This window comes from Fistularia commersonii, chromosome 20 (assembly GCF_037954325.1).
Source record: "Fistularia commersonii isolate RoL2024-O1a breed Wild chromosome 20, RoL_Fcom_v1.0, whole genome shotgun sequence".
NCBI classification, from domain to species: Eukaryota; Metazoa; Chordata; class Actinopteri; order Syngnathiformes; family Fistulariidae; genus Fistularia; species Fistularia commersonii.
Genome location: NC_141303.1, coordinates 10,663,078 through 10,679,146, shown reverse-complemented (window position 1 = coordinate 10,679,146; position 16,069 = coordinate 10,663,078). Strand labels below are relative to the sequence as shown.

The 16,069-nt window shown below is 39.0% G+C and overlaps 1 protein-coding gene across 1 annotated transcript in view; it reads left to right on the top strand.

Annotated features, from left to right (window-relative positions):
* lpgat1 (lysophosphatidylglycerol acyltransferase 1) overlaps positions 1–16,069 on the top strand; it is a 40,999-nt gene that overhangs the window by 8,117 nt on the left and 16,813 nt on the right. Inside the window, exons 3-5 of the mRNA XM_086166625.1 lie at positions 10,226–10,344; positions 10,601–10,696; positions 15,411–15,690. Of these exons, the coding sequence (XP_086022751.1) occupies positions 10,226–10,344; positions 10,601–10,696; positions 15,411–15,690 (495 nt within the window). The remainder of the gene's footprint in view (positions 1–10,225; positions 10,345–10,600; positions 10,697–15,410; positions 15,691–16,069) is intronic.

Sequence of the window (16,069 nt, the reverse complement as noted above, 5' to 3'; positions counted from 1 at the left end):
CTGATGGAATCACGTCTCCCTGCATTTGTAGCTTGAACGTGTTTGATTTTTCCCTTCTGATCACCATGCCTTTAGACTCCTTGGGTTTGAACCTCATTCTAGCCCTCGTTGCCAAGCGTTCCCGATGTGTAAGAGGCCACCTTGCCTCCCCATGTGTTGTGGTTGTCAAGGAAAGTTAGTCCATGTAACCTTTTATTGGGGGTTGCTGAATGCTAGCCTTTTTTTTTTTGTCTGACTCAGGGTTCCTTCTCAGCAGTTGTTAAAAGTGAGGTTCATTTCTGTGATGAAGAGAATGGGTGATATTATGCATCCAGGCAAAATTCCTTTCTCCAGTTTTGCCACCTCATTGTAAACTGGTCCAAATTTGAACTGCAACTGGATGCCTCCAAAGTAGCTGTTGATCATTCCCCTGATGTGCTGGGGGATGTGATAGTGGTCTAGAGCTGTGAAGATCAGGATGTGAGGGATTGAACGATAGGCGTTGGCCAAATCCAGCCAGGCAATCGTTTGGTTTTCCTTGCTAGATTTAGCCTCCCGGATCATCTGGCTGAGAAATCCGGTGTGTTTCAGGATTCCCCCCCTCAGGGGAAAGGCTTCTTCGTTCTCTTCTGCGAGACTCGGGGGTATTTCTTATTGTTTTCCTTTGTAGCTTACATTGGTGCCCTCTTATAAGCACTGTGCATGAGTTTGCTGGCCTCATGTGCCCATGCCGGTCTTTCCTGAGGGTCATCTGTCTCTACAAAATCCCCAGACTTCCGTATTGTCATGCAGCCTTTCCATGAAGTCACTGGTTGTCCAGTAATCAATGAATATAACTAAATCAAAAGATGACTCGGCTATCTTTCTTTACCTTCCCATCATTCTTGTTTTAAATGCTTTTGTCTCTCTTTTTTTCGGTTAAGTATCACATTCCAGAAGTTAACATGTTTTTGACCTGAAGTAGCATGCTCAATAACAGGATACCAAGTTCCAGCAGTCTTGCTGTAGTAGTATGATTGAAGTGTCAGTTGTTCGTTTACTAATTTTTCTGCTCTCTGACTTGCATTTTGTTGGGCTTCCTGTAATTTATGATTAACACCATCACCTCTGTAACTACTTCCTTTCCTCACTCCTAACTACAATACAAGATTGCAATAAAATTGATAATTAACAAACAATCCTTTTTTGTTTTGGTAACTTTGTCATTCATTTAAGTTTTTTTTTCCCAGTAAATTTGTATTATTCAAGATTTAAGTATGCAGGAAAATGTCCAGTTCTGCTCTAGCATGCAGGACAAGTATACCATTTTTTTTTTCTGATGACCCTCCTCTGTTCCTCTTTGGCAACACCTGAGTGAGGGCATCTGCATTAGAGGCGAGGTGGTCAAATCGCTACTCTTCCTTAGAAAGAGAATGAAATGTTGATTTAGTTGATCACCAACAGCGGATTAGAAATTGTGCCTGCAGCATGGCTGTCCTGCATCGCTAACTGTGTCATATCTCAAAGACAATTTCCCTAATGTATTCTATATGACAGATGACCCATCTCTGTGATATCATTTATGCTCTTCTCCTGTAATAATGGGAACTCCAGTGAATGAGAAGGCATGCTCCTTAGGAATTTACATTGCCCTTAGGGTATATGTACCCACACCCTTTTCTTGGTGTTACAGATGTAATTTTTCTTGTTGCATGTTTCTCATTTCCTATGTTAGAGGATTTCACTTATTCTCCAGAACCCGAAAGCCATAGCCCAATACCTGCATCCATACCTGCATACCTGATACAAAACCATAAAAGGAGAATGCCAAAAAAATGTTTACCCCATCATATTTTTATATTCACTTGGGTAGCAAAAGAGCAAGCTCTCCACTAGGATATGTAATGTTTGTAAGTTCAAACCATCTAGTGTCACCAAGCTGCAGCGCAGACAATTTGCCCCAGCGCAGAGACTGCAGAGTCAGCACTGATTTCCATGTGGTGACAAATCACATTTAACAGCCACTGATGTCTGTTCAAGCAACTCTGTTACCAGTAACTGTAGTATTCAATTACAGTAATATTAATAAAAGGCTTCCCAGTAGTAAATGTTAGTGTTAGCTGTGAAATTCTTTATTTAGTTATCCAGTGTGTGTCTTCTGTTCAGATTTAGAATTTTGACCACTATTTCTCCCTAAATCCTCACAACCATTGCCATCTAAACCTGTGACAGAAGTAACAAGTAGTTTTTGCCCTAATGAGGTTAACAAGCAGATGTAGCATCAAGCCTACAATGGATACTTCAGTGTTATTTTCATAAAATTGCATGTCTTTGTCTATCACCTTGGCTCTTTATGATCTAACCAAATGACATTATGTTGTCATTCATAATAAGACAAATGTCTCTCTCAAGCCTTGACTGTTCCTATTTGGTGCAGAAAAAAAATCTCCTATTCTAATTCTATTATGCAGTTTCCACCAACTGTATTCAGAATGTTCAGATAGGAAAATTATTGTAGCCAAGAGCAGTGTGCATTTTACTGTTTTGCTACCCCTGGGCAATCTCTGTGCATCAGTCTGTGTTTAACACTTGCTCAGAACTATAGTGAGTCAGTGACATTCCAACCTCTCTTCATGCTGTAACAAGCAGTGTTTCATTTCAAGGATGTTGAAACATAAACATTTATCATAAATCATATTGCAGGTAAGTGTAAGTCAATCAGCGTTACATGTTGGGGGAAGGCTTTTTTGTTACTTTTCCAGCCATTTAGAGTTTGCTCTTTATAATTCAAAGCCGAGTCTGGGCTTTTAACACTCCTCATGATGACCGAGTCAATTCTATCTTCTGTTGTGCACTGCAGTTATATTATTTGTTTAATTTTTCCTCCAGCAAGGAATGCTACCATACTTCCCATTAGTTACCTAAAAACATGTACTCTTTGCACACTGTATTATTATATTCTGTATTACGGTTTTATTTATCAGTTGTAGTGGTTTTTACATGGTAGTAAAAGTTGTAACAGAAAGCCAGTCAAATTCCCTGTATGCAAAAACATTTTGCCATTAAAGATGATTCTGATGCAGATGCATCAACCCCAGGGACACAGCTTTTTGAAGGCATTGTTTTGCCAGCTTTGCTGCTGGCTGAACATCACCTGTAGTGTGATGTTGCAGTGCCTGGTTATGTGTATAAAATGAGTATGGAATGAGTTGTTTAGCCAGCAGCTGAGCGAGTCACAGAGCTAAATTGATATCCGTGTTAAACTCCTGACTCACTGAACTGTCTGTCACCCATCAGTGAGCCTTAGCAGCTCTTGTCTTGCTTTAGCCATGAGCCTGGTAATTTTGCTGTTGTTGACCTTTGTCAGTGACTATTTTGGCCGACTGAGCCAGTTCGATTGGTGGCAGAGTGTGTCAGTGAGGGAAATTACTGAGTGGATGGCCATTTTCAATGAACGAGTATAATAGAACAGAAATGGAAACACAAAAGCTAAAAAGTTAAATCACAAAGGCATGCTCACACTGTTTCATGCAATCAATACTGACAACAGAATCACTGGCCGGTATTCCATAATTTATTCTTAAAGCTATTATATCACCTAGAATTGTAATTTAATATCTTCAGGGAGTATTTTCAACTTTTGTTGCACATTCATTCCTGGGTGCAAGTACTAGAACACATGACCTGGCAGGATCATAAGGAAAGACGCAGTTTTGTTTTGCTTATTAAACCCTGTTGATAGTACAAGGAGATTACCAAACGACCTTTCTTCTCAGTTAGAGCATTAATTGCTGTTTTTGTTCATTTTGAATCTCTGAACCATCCAGTTGGTTCAGTTTGCTTTGTCTGTGGCAGCCATCAGGTGTTTACAAATTATTCCACCACTGTATTATATCTTACTGCTCTTTAATTGATATGATAAGTACATCTATTAAGCCGGCTCCTAAGGAGGAAATTAACTGTGATTGGTGAAAATGTTGCTTGACATTTCAATGTCAAATTTCAATTTTACTGCCAGGCAAGAGGTCTTGGAATTGGAGCTGCCAGGCAAGAGGTCTCAAGGAAGACCAAAGAGAAGATTTATGGATGTAGTGAGAGAGGATATGAAGGTAGTTGGTGTGAGAGAGGAAGATACAGAGAATAGGGTTAGATGGAGAAAGTTGACTCGCTGTGCCGACCCCTGACAGGAAAAGCCGAAAGAAGAAGAAGGTTTTCAAAGATATAACCTCGAACAACAGGACAGGTGCCTTGTTGCTTATTTTTGATTTAAAACAAAGCCAGTGTTATAAGGGATTCTCAATTGTAATGAAGTAGTAAAGAATTTCAAAAAATGGATTTGATTCTATTGACACTGATCATAAAGGAAACTCCCATTTTACTACTCAAGGAACCATCTACTTCTTGTAATATTAGCTTCACACACAACTGCTGCTGATCAGGCCTGCCAACAAAGCCTATAGTCTCTTGGCAGTTTGGTATTGTTGCCATTACCCCTATGCGAGCCAGGTTTTCTTCTTTGTTGCAGATTATGTTTAGCCTGTCAACCATCAGATGCAGGTATTGATGGAGCTAAAACACCTTTTAGCAAAGTCTACCACCATCTGTCCCTCTGTGTTCCTATCCTAGATACCTAATCTGCCCATCACTTCTTCATCACCCCTATTGCCTGTACCAACATGTCCATCGAAGTCTACACCAATTACCACTCTCCCATCTCTGGGGATATTCTGCATCATGTCATCTAACTCATTCCAGAACTTCTCCTCCTCTGACTCACATCTCACCTGCGGGGCATAGCCACGAACAACATTTGAGCATCACACCTTCAGTTTCCAGTTTCAGACTCATAAGTCTATCTGACATTCTTTTCACCTCCAGAACACTCCAAACAAACTCCTCCTTCAAAATAATTCCTACTCCATTTCTCTTCCTGACAGTACCATGATAGTACAACTTAAAGCCTGCTCCTAAGCTTCTAGCCGTACTACCGTTCCATCTGGTCTCCTGGACTCACAGTATATCCACCTTCTCTGCATCATGTTGACCAACTCTACCTTTTCTTGTCATAGTCCTGATATTCAAAGTCCCTTCTCTCAGTCCCAGACTCTCGCTTTTCCTATTCTCTCTCTGCTTCACACATTTCCACTGGTACCCTGTAGGTCATCAGTACCAATGGTGGTTGATGTTAACCCGGGCCTCGTCTGATCCGGTATGAGGTTGTTAGGTTTGATTCGTATGTTTGGTTTTGGCAAAAATTTAATGCCGATGCCTTTCCTTATGCAACCCACTGCATTTGTCTGGGTTGGGACCGGCTCAGGGAGACACTGGCCCATGTCACCCCCCTGAGGCTGACGCTGCATTATCAAAATAAGAATACTTATTATTGTCACTGAAACATTGCTGTAACAACAATGAAATGGTTAATTCTACTCCCGTGGTACGACACATAAATGTGTTAGAGTATAAGGAGATTTTTTTTTATATATAAACTATATAAAAGTTATATAAAAAATAATAATGAAAAGTAGTAAGTCTCCGTGGTAGGTGACACCAATATATCTTTTTGCTAATATTTTTTGCCAATACAGTCCAAAATGGGCTTATCACAATTATACTGTACAAGAGTGTGTACTTACTAGTATTTAGCAGAGCATCTTTAAAGCCTCTTTCCTGCAACCCCGCAGATATGTTTTTTCATTGTGTCGTTAAAACTATTTTTGTGGATGTTCAGCTCTCATTGACAGGAATGTGTGTATCTTGCTGACGAATATTTAGTGAAATGAGTTCTGAATCAGGATTGGGAGTATCTGCCTTTATGTGTACTTTACCTGCTTCCAGGTTCAGATGATAAATTTTTAATCCATGTTGTGAGAAGATAGTCACCTGTGTGGTATGAAAACGATCGGTTACAATTCATTAGCATGACGTTACTGCGTCTGTGTGCATTGATAATGAAGCAGGTGATGGAGTGGTGGTGAATTCAGTCTGAATCCTATATGATAATGTGAGATATGCTGTAAAATGGTTACATTCATTTGACAGGTTATTGCTTAAGAAAACTGCTTTTTGAATACCTTGATCATACTAATGCAAAATCCGTGCACAGTTTATATGGTGTCCTTCCCTGTCTCCATAATTGTCGACGAATACCAATCAGTGAGCGTCTATTCCTTTTTTTACATGATGTTTACTGACAGGTATTATGGATATTAAAACTTTCAAAAAGATAATGAATCATGCTTTACCCTGTTTGTGTGCCTACTATTTTTTTCAGTAATCCAAGGTAGTTGTGACCTCTGAATGACTAACTGAAAAGACACATAATAGGAAATGAGTCATATCTTCCCCCCAACATTTTTTTTCTGTTGTATGATCAGAACTGCTCTGTGGGTAGGTAAGACCTTGATGTACCTGGGTACAGCATCCATATTTGTCCCACAGCAGTTGCTGTTAAATTTCACTTTAGTATTATTTTTATCACTGTCGCAGCAAACACAGTCCCAATCCTGTTCTCAGCTCCACTTGTTGTTCGAAAACATGCAAATTAGCTTGAGCTCTTGTTCTAGCAAGATGTAGGCATCACATACTACTGATTTATTTATTTACCTACCTACCTGCCTACCTCTCCTCTCATAGCAAGTTTAGTGTTGTGGGTTGATACAGCATCTGGTGATTATCTGTTTGATCTGGGTGACTTTAATCTTAATGTGCTTTCAAACTAAAAGTAAATTACTACTTTTATACTTTTATAAAGAAATGCAACTGCAGATGGCAAGCAGAATTTTGCAGTTCATTTAAAAGGACTACTAATTGCTCTTTTTTTTGTAGTCAGGCAAAGCGAATCCTGAATGTGTTAGTTGGAATTTCAGCTATCACTGTATCAGTCCTTTGTTCTGTCTGATTATCATGAGAATCTCACATTTTTTTTATCCCTAAAAGGTTGCTAAACATGCTGCAACCTGTACCATTAAATTTTGATTACTAAGTATATTACAAACTGCATAATTTGATGGTGGATGCATCTGCTTTTAGCTTCTACCTAGATTTTGAGGAGAATATACCTCTGCTTCGAGGAGCAATAGAGGATATGGAGTCTGTTTTTGCAAAGTCCGATAGCTTTTGCATTGTTGTCAAGTCTTACTGTGGCAACTGAACCCTGTTTCTCTCATTGAAGAAGTTTCACCATTCATCTGCTGAAGGCTTCCTTGGTCCGAAAAACCTGGGGGAAATTTCCAATATATTATTATTGGAGTTGGGCGTATAAGCTGAAAGGGTTTGTTAATGAATGAGTTGTTGTACATCAACAGGGTTGAGCTGGGTTGTCATTATGTGTGTATCATTTGGGGAACAAAGGTAAGAATTTGGAGAACTCACAATCTTAAGGCTAATATGTAGGTTGTGTAAAAAAAACTAGATCAGATATGACAGCGATTGACTATGATCTGGATGACAGAGATCATTTACAGACATAAACTTTGTTCATTAACAATCATCTGGTAATTGCAGAAGCTGATCTCAACTGAAACTCTGAACAAAAGCTCACTTGGATTCATTTGCGAAAGATAAACAATCCACTCAGTGGAGAGGGTTTCTGTTATTGATCAAAGGTAGTAGGCTCTATCATCCCATGTACTCACTGCTGTAATACTGTTAAGCACACAGCTTATACCGTCCAAAGGAAACGCAACACTGACTCCTCTTCTGCTCTCACACTGCAATGGAGCTTACCCGAGCTCACTTAATCTAACAATGATCAAAAACAAGGAGAGGGGGAGAAAGCCTTGCCACACAATTCAGCAAACACACATACAATGTTCTGGCTGTAAATGAGTGCAAGAAGCTTTCATTGCGTATGTCAAAACAAAACAGCTATCAGGAAAGGATTTGAAAGTTGAGAAGTGTGTCATCACATTACACAACATCCTTCTGAATTAGATCTTTCCTGAATGATCGTTGTTCATTTTATTGTTATATGAACTGCTGTATTTTTTGGAATAGTGTGGCACCTCAGCCTATGAATTTGTTCTTTGACTCTGTTCGCAAACACAATGATTTTTTTTGGCCAATATTCTTTTTGAAAACTTTTTTATGGGTTTATGTATGACAAAAAATACAGAAAGGAATTAAAGGACCTCAGTTCTGACTTCAGCTAACACTACCTCAAGAAAAGCTTTCTTTCATTAATCTAAACCAAGAACAACGTTCCCACTTCTTCTAAGACTTAAGACCTTTTACTAAGACCTTTTAAGACATTCACTCCTTTGGTCACATTAGCCGCCTTTAGTACATCTTTGTTCTTTAGGATTGTACCTATGGTTGACTTAGTCATGTCGTAGTGCTTGACGAGATCAGTAACACAAACACCAATCCCACATTTAGTTTTTATATCCGGCTTCAGATCTGCTGTTAATAAGCTTAGGCTTCTTAACACCATAAGCAATTTTCACTTTTCTTTGGACCCATAATGGGGGCTAATTTAATGCAAAAAGCACAGAAAAGCATATTAAGAGGAGATTGCGTTGATGAATGATGTAAACAATGCTGAATACTACGCATGACTGCAGATATGCTACAGTGCCACAAGACGGAAAGCCTGCAGTTTTGTTTGTGTCTTCATGCACTGAGGACTTGTTTGCGGGTCAGCTCAGAATTTGTTTGAAAACTCTGTTCGTGCTCGGCGTCGTTCGTCATTAGAGACGCTCGCAGGCCAATGTTACCACTGTATAATGCAGCTGGGATTATGAATGCCTTCAATCAGTGCTGCCATGACATCCTGAATGTTGCAGTTTGCTAAATTACATCTAGCTCATGCCCCTATACTGATCGAAAACAAGGAGCAACGGGGAGCAGCTGTGGCTAAGACGGGAAAAGCATCCATTCATGCCATGAAGAAAGATAACACTGTTAGATGTAATGTCTGTAAAATGATAGTTTACCGCTGCAACTTGTTTGAAGATCTTTGTACTCCACAGTATCTTTATTTTCAGAAATGGTGTGTATTTCACGTTCCACAAGTTGGCGCCACTACTTCCAAACTGAGTAACCAGGGAATGTCCTTTATTAACATTAGCAAACATCTAGCAGGAGCAAATTGTCAAAATAAAAAGTTTGTTTTTTTTCTGTGTACAATGGAAAAAACACAACTGTGTACAACAAACAAACTAAGAATTTCCGTATTTCCCCCCAATTTCATTTGCTCTTTTTATGTCTGTGTTTATCTGTAGATAAAGTAAACTCTCTATTTTCTAGTAGAGGGGCAGATAGCTACCTGTCCTAATAGTTTGCATACCCTAATAGTTACCCTCTCACTAGATGTGGCAGAAATCTACCAGGTAGACTTGTCATTGAGAAGTCTGTGTTAAATATTGAAACTCTGACAATGTGCTTGTTTTTTTGTTTTATTTATGTTTCATTTTGTTCTGCTTCAATGGACACTGGACCACAATGTGCATAGTGGAAAATGTATGAGCAGAATCAGATCTGCAAATGGACTAAGGCTGCACAATATTAAAGAATTGTTCATTTTTCAGTAATGTTGATGTACAAATTGAATTGTGATATGGAGTTTGACTGTAATTTTTACATAATAGTTATGATTATATGGCAATTTTGTGGTCAACTGTACATATGCATTTTTGTAGAATATAGCATATTGGCAGTGTCAGACATTCACAGTTAGTATCTTGACATGATTTGACCCTTGACAATTATAGCCTCTTTGTTTAATCGGAAAACAGGAGTAGAATAGATTCTGATCACATTGAATTCAAGTGATGAATGCAGCCCTACTGTCAAAATGTTCAGAATAAAATTAAAAAAAAACCTGTAATGCTGAGAGCAGGTTCATGTTATATAAATATAATAGAATGAGCAGACTGGTGTGGTATAAGGTGTCATTTTCTGACAATTTACTTTAGATTATCATACTAAAGCTTAAGTATTAGAATAATTAAACATATATCAAGAGTTATTTATGATGATGAATGATGTATTGAGGTTACATAACTGAAATAGCTATAATATTTTTATCTTTCAATCTAGTGCTTTATATGTCCTTAGGGAACAAATTCATTTTGCTGTTAATGTAGAAACATTGGATTTTGTACCACCTAGTGGTTGGAAACGTGTTACCTTTTATATTTAGCGATTGATTCATAAAATCTTCATGTTATATTAATCGCTGTCCTTCAGCGGCAGTCTCAGCACATTTTGAGTTTTCTTTTTAAACGAGCCAAAACTGAATGGTTTATTTGTCTTTGCTTTGCAGTAACAGAGTGGGGTGATGATGTACGGCCCATCTCTGAAGAAGAAGCCATGGTCATTGTCAACCATCAATCCACAGGAGATGTTTGTACTTTGATGATGTGCCTGCAAGACAAGGGAACGGTAGGAAAAACAAAAAACAGTCATTTCAAACTTTGAAATGAAACTTCCTCACAACTGTATCCACGTGCCAGTTCATCCTCTTGACATCATAAAAGGACAGTAAGCTAAAGCTGCGTCATTGCCGGTCATATGGATCGGTGCTGAGGGGGTAAATCACTTTTGGAGATTTGATGTCAAAGCACCAAAATTAAGTTTTCCTTGTCAAAGGTAAATGTAGGATTACTGATATATTTTTTTTGTTTCTCCCTTTCTCCAGGTGGTGAGAAAAATGATGTGGTTGATGGACCATGTGTTCAAATACACAAACTTTGGCCTAGTGTCCCTTATCCATGGAGACTTTTTCATAAGACAGGTAAGGGAGACCCCAATGTTAACATCATCTCTAGATGTCTTAAAAGTATATGCTGAACACTGGAATTGGTGTGCTCTGCTTCACATTCTACACCTGTTCCTACCCACGTAGCTCAAAGCATTCATTTTAACCTGCAAATTTGCCTTTGGGCCAGATCACTATTAGATGGAAGGCCATTTTGTTTCTCACTTATCAGCACCTTAATGTCTCAGAAGATCTGACTTATTATAACCCTAGCTCTTAAGGCCATTATGCAATTGCATTCAACTGCTGCCGTCGGCCTGTGTTTACCACACTCTGCAAAAGTAAAGTTGTTTTTCCCAGCTGCTAGTCGGCTTCTCAAGGCCATGGCGGCCTTCTGAGAAGTATATCTGTCAGTTGTATGGGAGAGCTACTCAGGCCTGCTGGTTCAGAGTGACCCTTTGTTTTGGGGGAAACGAGAATGCAGCAGTGTGCTTCGACAGGAGCCCATGAGGCTGCTAACGGTCAGGGGATTCCTTGGCTGTCATGCAACATAAAGCTCTTAATTTGTCAAATTACTTAGAGCCATTGCAAGGCACAGATGATCATATCAGTTTTGTGCTACTACAAGAGATAATGTACTGTATATACATAGTATACTCTAGACTGTCATTATTTGGTGATTGAAAAAGTAAAACAATCAAATTACTAAAAAGTAAAAGATAAGGCCACTAATAACCCCATGCTTTATAAGGTGAAAATGAATGGGTTGGGAAAATCAACACATTTATCATCTTTTGAGCTGCAAAAAACATTGGGAGGAGGGAATTACATTTTATGGGTCATTGAAATGCTTTGCAGAGGAATTTCACATTAGGCACTGTGCCGAGGATGAAGCATCTTGAGCTTGCTAACCACCGTAGACAGACTATCTTGGAGGCTTGAGCAGGCTCCGTCATTTCTCTGATCCCCCTCTGGCATTCTGGTGTGTGCATTCTTGACATCCTTCCCCAGAATATCTCACACAGTCACATAGCACTGTGAGCGTCTGCTCTACAGACAGCAGAAGCACAGCCCTTTGCGTTTCAGTATCCTGCTTTAATTTAATGACTGAGAGAATTGATTTCCTGAGACTTCTTTGTTTAGAACTTGCCTTTAAAACTATCAAAATATTCACTGTCCAAATATGGCCAGAAAGTCAAACTGCCCACACAGGTGTGGGATATCGTTTTTACTACAAAACAAAACATTTGAATCAGCCAACAAGTCGAAAAACAGGTCTTCTAGAAAGGAAATCTAAGGAGGTGTGGGTGGAAGATTCTCTATCCCCACATTCATTCAAGCAAGAATGTACAGCTTATTTATATAGCAGCTTTCACTCTTTTTTTAAAGGAAGACATGCACAGAGTAAAATCTATATTTAAAATAAAAGTATCTTAAATGAATTGGCCAGCGGCAACTAACAAACCTCATTGACACGCACTTTAGTACTTTGTGGCAAGTAAAAGTAAACCTTGTTCAGGAAGGTCTGCCAAATGCCTGTCTGAAAAATAAAAAATAAAAAATTCAAGTGAATTATAATTGTGGATTATTTTATGGCTTGACAGGAGTAGAAGAACATACTGAGATGGGAAGGGCATTTACAGGATAGGATCCGCAAATTTAAAAACATAGATGGATATCCAGTTACAGTTAGTTATGAGAGTGAGAGCTTGAATTTGGTCCCTGAGGAGTGGATTGGGTGGGCGATGTAATGTGGTGTATCAACATGCATAGCTGCAAAACTACCTACCAATGTATAAAACATTTGTTTAAGAGCCAAGCAACTGAATTCTGGACACTTGGAGATAAAGACTGAGGAGCACAAGTATTTGATACACTGCTGATTTTTCAGTCTTTCCCACTTGCAAAGCATGTAGAGGTCCATAATGTTTATCATACTCTTCAACTGTGAGTGACGGAATCTAAAACAAAAATCCAATAAATCACATTGTATGATTTTAAGCAATAAATTTGCATTTTATTGCATGAAATAAGTATTTGATACATCAGAAAAACATAACTTAATATTTGGTACGCAAACCTTTGTTTGCAATTACAGAGATCAAATGTTTCCTGTAGTTCTTGACCAGGTTTGCACACAGTGCAGCAGGGATTTTGCCCCACTCCTCCATACAGATCTTCTCTTCAGGTTTCAGGGCAGTTGAAACAACATGGACAATATGGACTTTTCGCTCCCTCCAAACATTTTCTATTGGGTTCAGGTCTGGAGACTGGCTAGGCCTCTTCAGGACCTTGACATGCTTCTTACGGAGCCACTCCTTACTTGCCCTGGCTGTGTGTTTCATGTAGTTGTCATGCTGGAAGACCCAGCTATGAGCCATCTTCAAGGCTCTTTCTGAGGGAAGGATCTTGGAATACATGGCCCCATCCATCCTCCCCTCAATACCTTGCAGTCACCCTGTCCCCTTTGCAGAAAAGCATCCCAAAGAATGATGTTTCCACCTCCATGTTTCATGGCTGGGATGGTGTTCTTGGGGTTGTATTCATCCTTCTTCTTCCTCCAACACAGCGAGTGGAGTTCTATTTCTGTCTCATCAGACCACATGACCTTCTTCCATTTCTCCTCTGGATCATTCAAATGGTCAATGGTAAATCTTGGACAGGCCTGGACATGTGTTGTCTTGAGCAGGGGGACCTTGCATGTGCTGCAAGATTTTGATCCGTGATGTTGTAGTGTGTTTCTAATGGTTTTCTTTGAGACTGTAGTCCCGGCTCTCTTCAGGTCAAAGTTCTGGGCTGATTTCTCACCTTCCTTATGATCATTGATGCCCCGCAAGGTGAGATCTAGCATGGGACCCAGGCCGAGGGACATTGACAGTCGACTTGAACTTCTTCCATTTTCTAATAATTGTGCCAGCAGTTGTTGCCTTCTCACCAAGCTGGTTACCTATTGTCCTTTAGACCATCCCAGCCTTGTGCCGGTCTAAAATTTTATTGCTGATGTCTTTACACAGCTCTCTGGTCTTGGACATTGTAGAGAGGTTGGAGTTTGTTTGAGTGTGTGGACAGGTGTTTTTTATACAGGCAGCAATTTCAAACTGGTGCAGTTAATATAGGTAATGAGTAGAGAACAGGAGGGCTTCTTAAAGAAGAACTGATATGTCTGCGAGAGACGCAATTCTTACTGGTTGGTAGGTGATCAAATACTTATGTCATGCAATAAATAGCCAATTAATTATTTAAAAATCCTACAATGTTATTTTTCTAGTATTAATGTTCTTAGTACTAATATTAAGAAAAGGGATGCCAGTAGAATGCAGCAGTGATGTTTTTGCCATTCAAGGGGGCTATTAGTAAAGAGTAATTTGTAAATGTGATGATATCATGCTGTGTCTGCTTCGCTACAGGACTTTGTTTGAAAGAAGTAAAATATATTTCAGCCTGTCATTGGAAGTAAAGGATCTTAATGTGTTCATTTTCCACAAAGGCTTTAGTAAAGCGTGTATAAAACAGCAAAAAATTGTATTTGAAAGGAAAAGATTGATCATGTCTCAAAGTGTCAAGCCAGCAAAATTACTAAAAATTGTGGATGCAGCAATGAGAGATTTCCTCTAAAGCAGGGGCTCCCAAACTTTTCAGTCCCATACCTGTGTAGACATTTGACCCTCAGCCATGCATGCACTGAAAAGAAAAATCTGTAAGTCCCCCTCCTAACACATTGATTTATGTATTTTTAAAACTACCAGCATTTTCAATGAGCAACACAGTTATTTAAGCCATGATCTTTTGAAGCAAAAGGAGCAACATTTGAACTTTGTTTGGTTTGTTAAAACATACCTATTTACAACTTTTTTTTTTCTCCAAACTGGTGACATCTCAGGGTAATTGGTAGAAAGCATAATTTCTTCTTTGAAATCACACTGGGATGTAAAATGATTCTCTTTTCATACAAAGTCAGAATATAGTTTTTTCCCACTAACATGCTGACCCACACATAAGCCCATTTGCCTGAATATGCTAATACAGTAAAAAAAAAAAAACACACACCTGGCTTTGCCTCAGCTCAGCAAATGTTTTTAAGTTTGTAAAGTACCCAATTTTCTTCCATTAATTTTTGTTGAGCAATTTTTGCTGGATGCTGCTCCACTGTGACCCTGAGTGAAGTATAAATGGTTCGGATGATGAATGAAAAATGATTTGAGCATATTTGCATGAACAGTGACACAATCTTTGAAGATTTGCCTTTGGTACAGTGGACCACTTCATGACTCCTAGTATTTAGGTGACATATTTTGAGATCCCTTAACCTTTCTCTTTGACTTCAATCGCAGAGGCCTGCTAGTAGCAGGAAAACAAAATACAGCAATGAGTTTAAGACTGTATAGCCACAAGTTCAACCAAATGCACACATCTTGAACTTATGGTTTTTATTGTTTTTATTTTGATATTGATGCAGATTTAAAACATGCAACAGTGTGTTGGCAGCACTGATTTTAGGATGTTGGAACTTTTGCTGTAATGGAGGACTGTATCTGTAACTGTTCAGTGTAACCTCAACTGAAATTATCCCAGTTACCTCATAAAGGCAACTTCTTCACGCTAAGCGCTATGATTCTTGGCTTTTATTCTTTTCCAATATACTCATCCGAAATAGACACCCAAAATTAATATTGCATACCAAACAATAGCTTGTTTTTAAACAGGTTAAACCATATATAATTGTTTGTTGTCATGTTTTGTGTTCTTTTAGGGTAAAGCTCACAGAGACAAGCAGCTGGTCTACCTGAAAGATCACCTAGATAAATACTACCACAGCCGTGACAGAAAATGGATAGTGCTCTTCCCTGAGGGTGGCTTCCTTCGCAAACGGAGGGAAACCAGCCAGTCGTATGCCAAGAAGCATTCTCTCCCTCACCTGACCCACGTCACATTGCCTCGCCTCGGGGCCACCCACGTTATCCTGAAAACCCTGTCAGCCCAACAGGAGAATGGCAGCGTTGGCAATGAGATTGGAACCCTTAACCAGACCGGTACATAACACATTCATAAATACCCTTTTCTATAGAAAGCATGTTTCCCATCACTTTCATAGTTGTATTTGTCAGATTGTCCTCCCTATCCATAAAAAGCTTGTTGGTGAATGATGGTGACCTAAACTTAAAGTCAGTGTTGAGTATTCAAATGTAATAGGAGTTTGTCATATTCATTTGCTTTTTTATCATAGAAATATGGTTTTGATAGCAGGGCTAAGGCTTACATTTGTTTTAACGTTTGTTTGCAACTTCTGACAAAGTTGATGGACACCTGATGTGTGTACAGCTATTAATGTACTGTCCAATCGTATATATATGTGTGTTTTTGTGACACATTTTTTATGTCATGACAGAAGCAGGCTCTGTGGTATGGTAT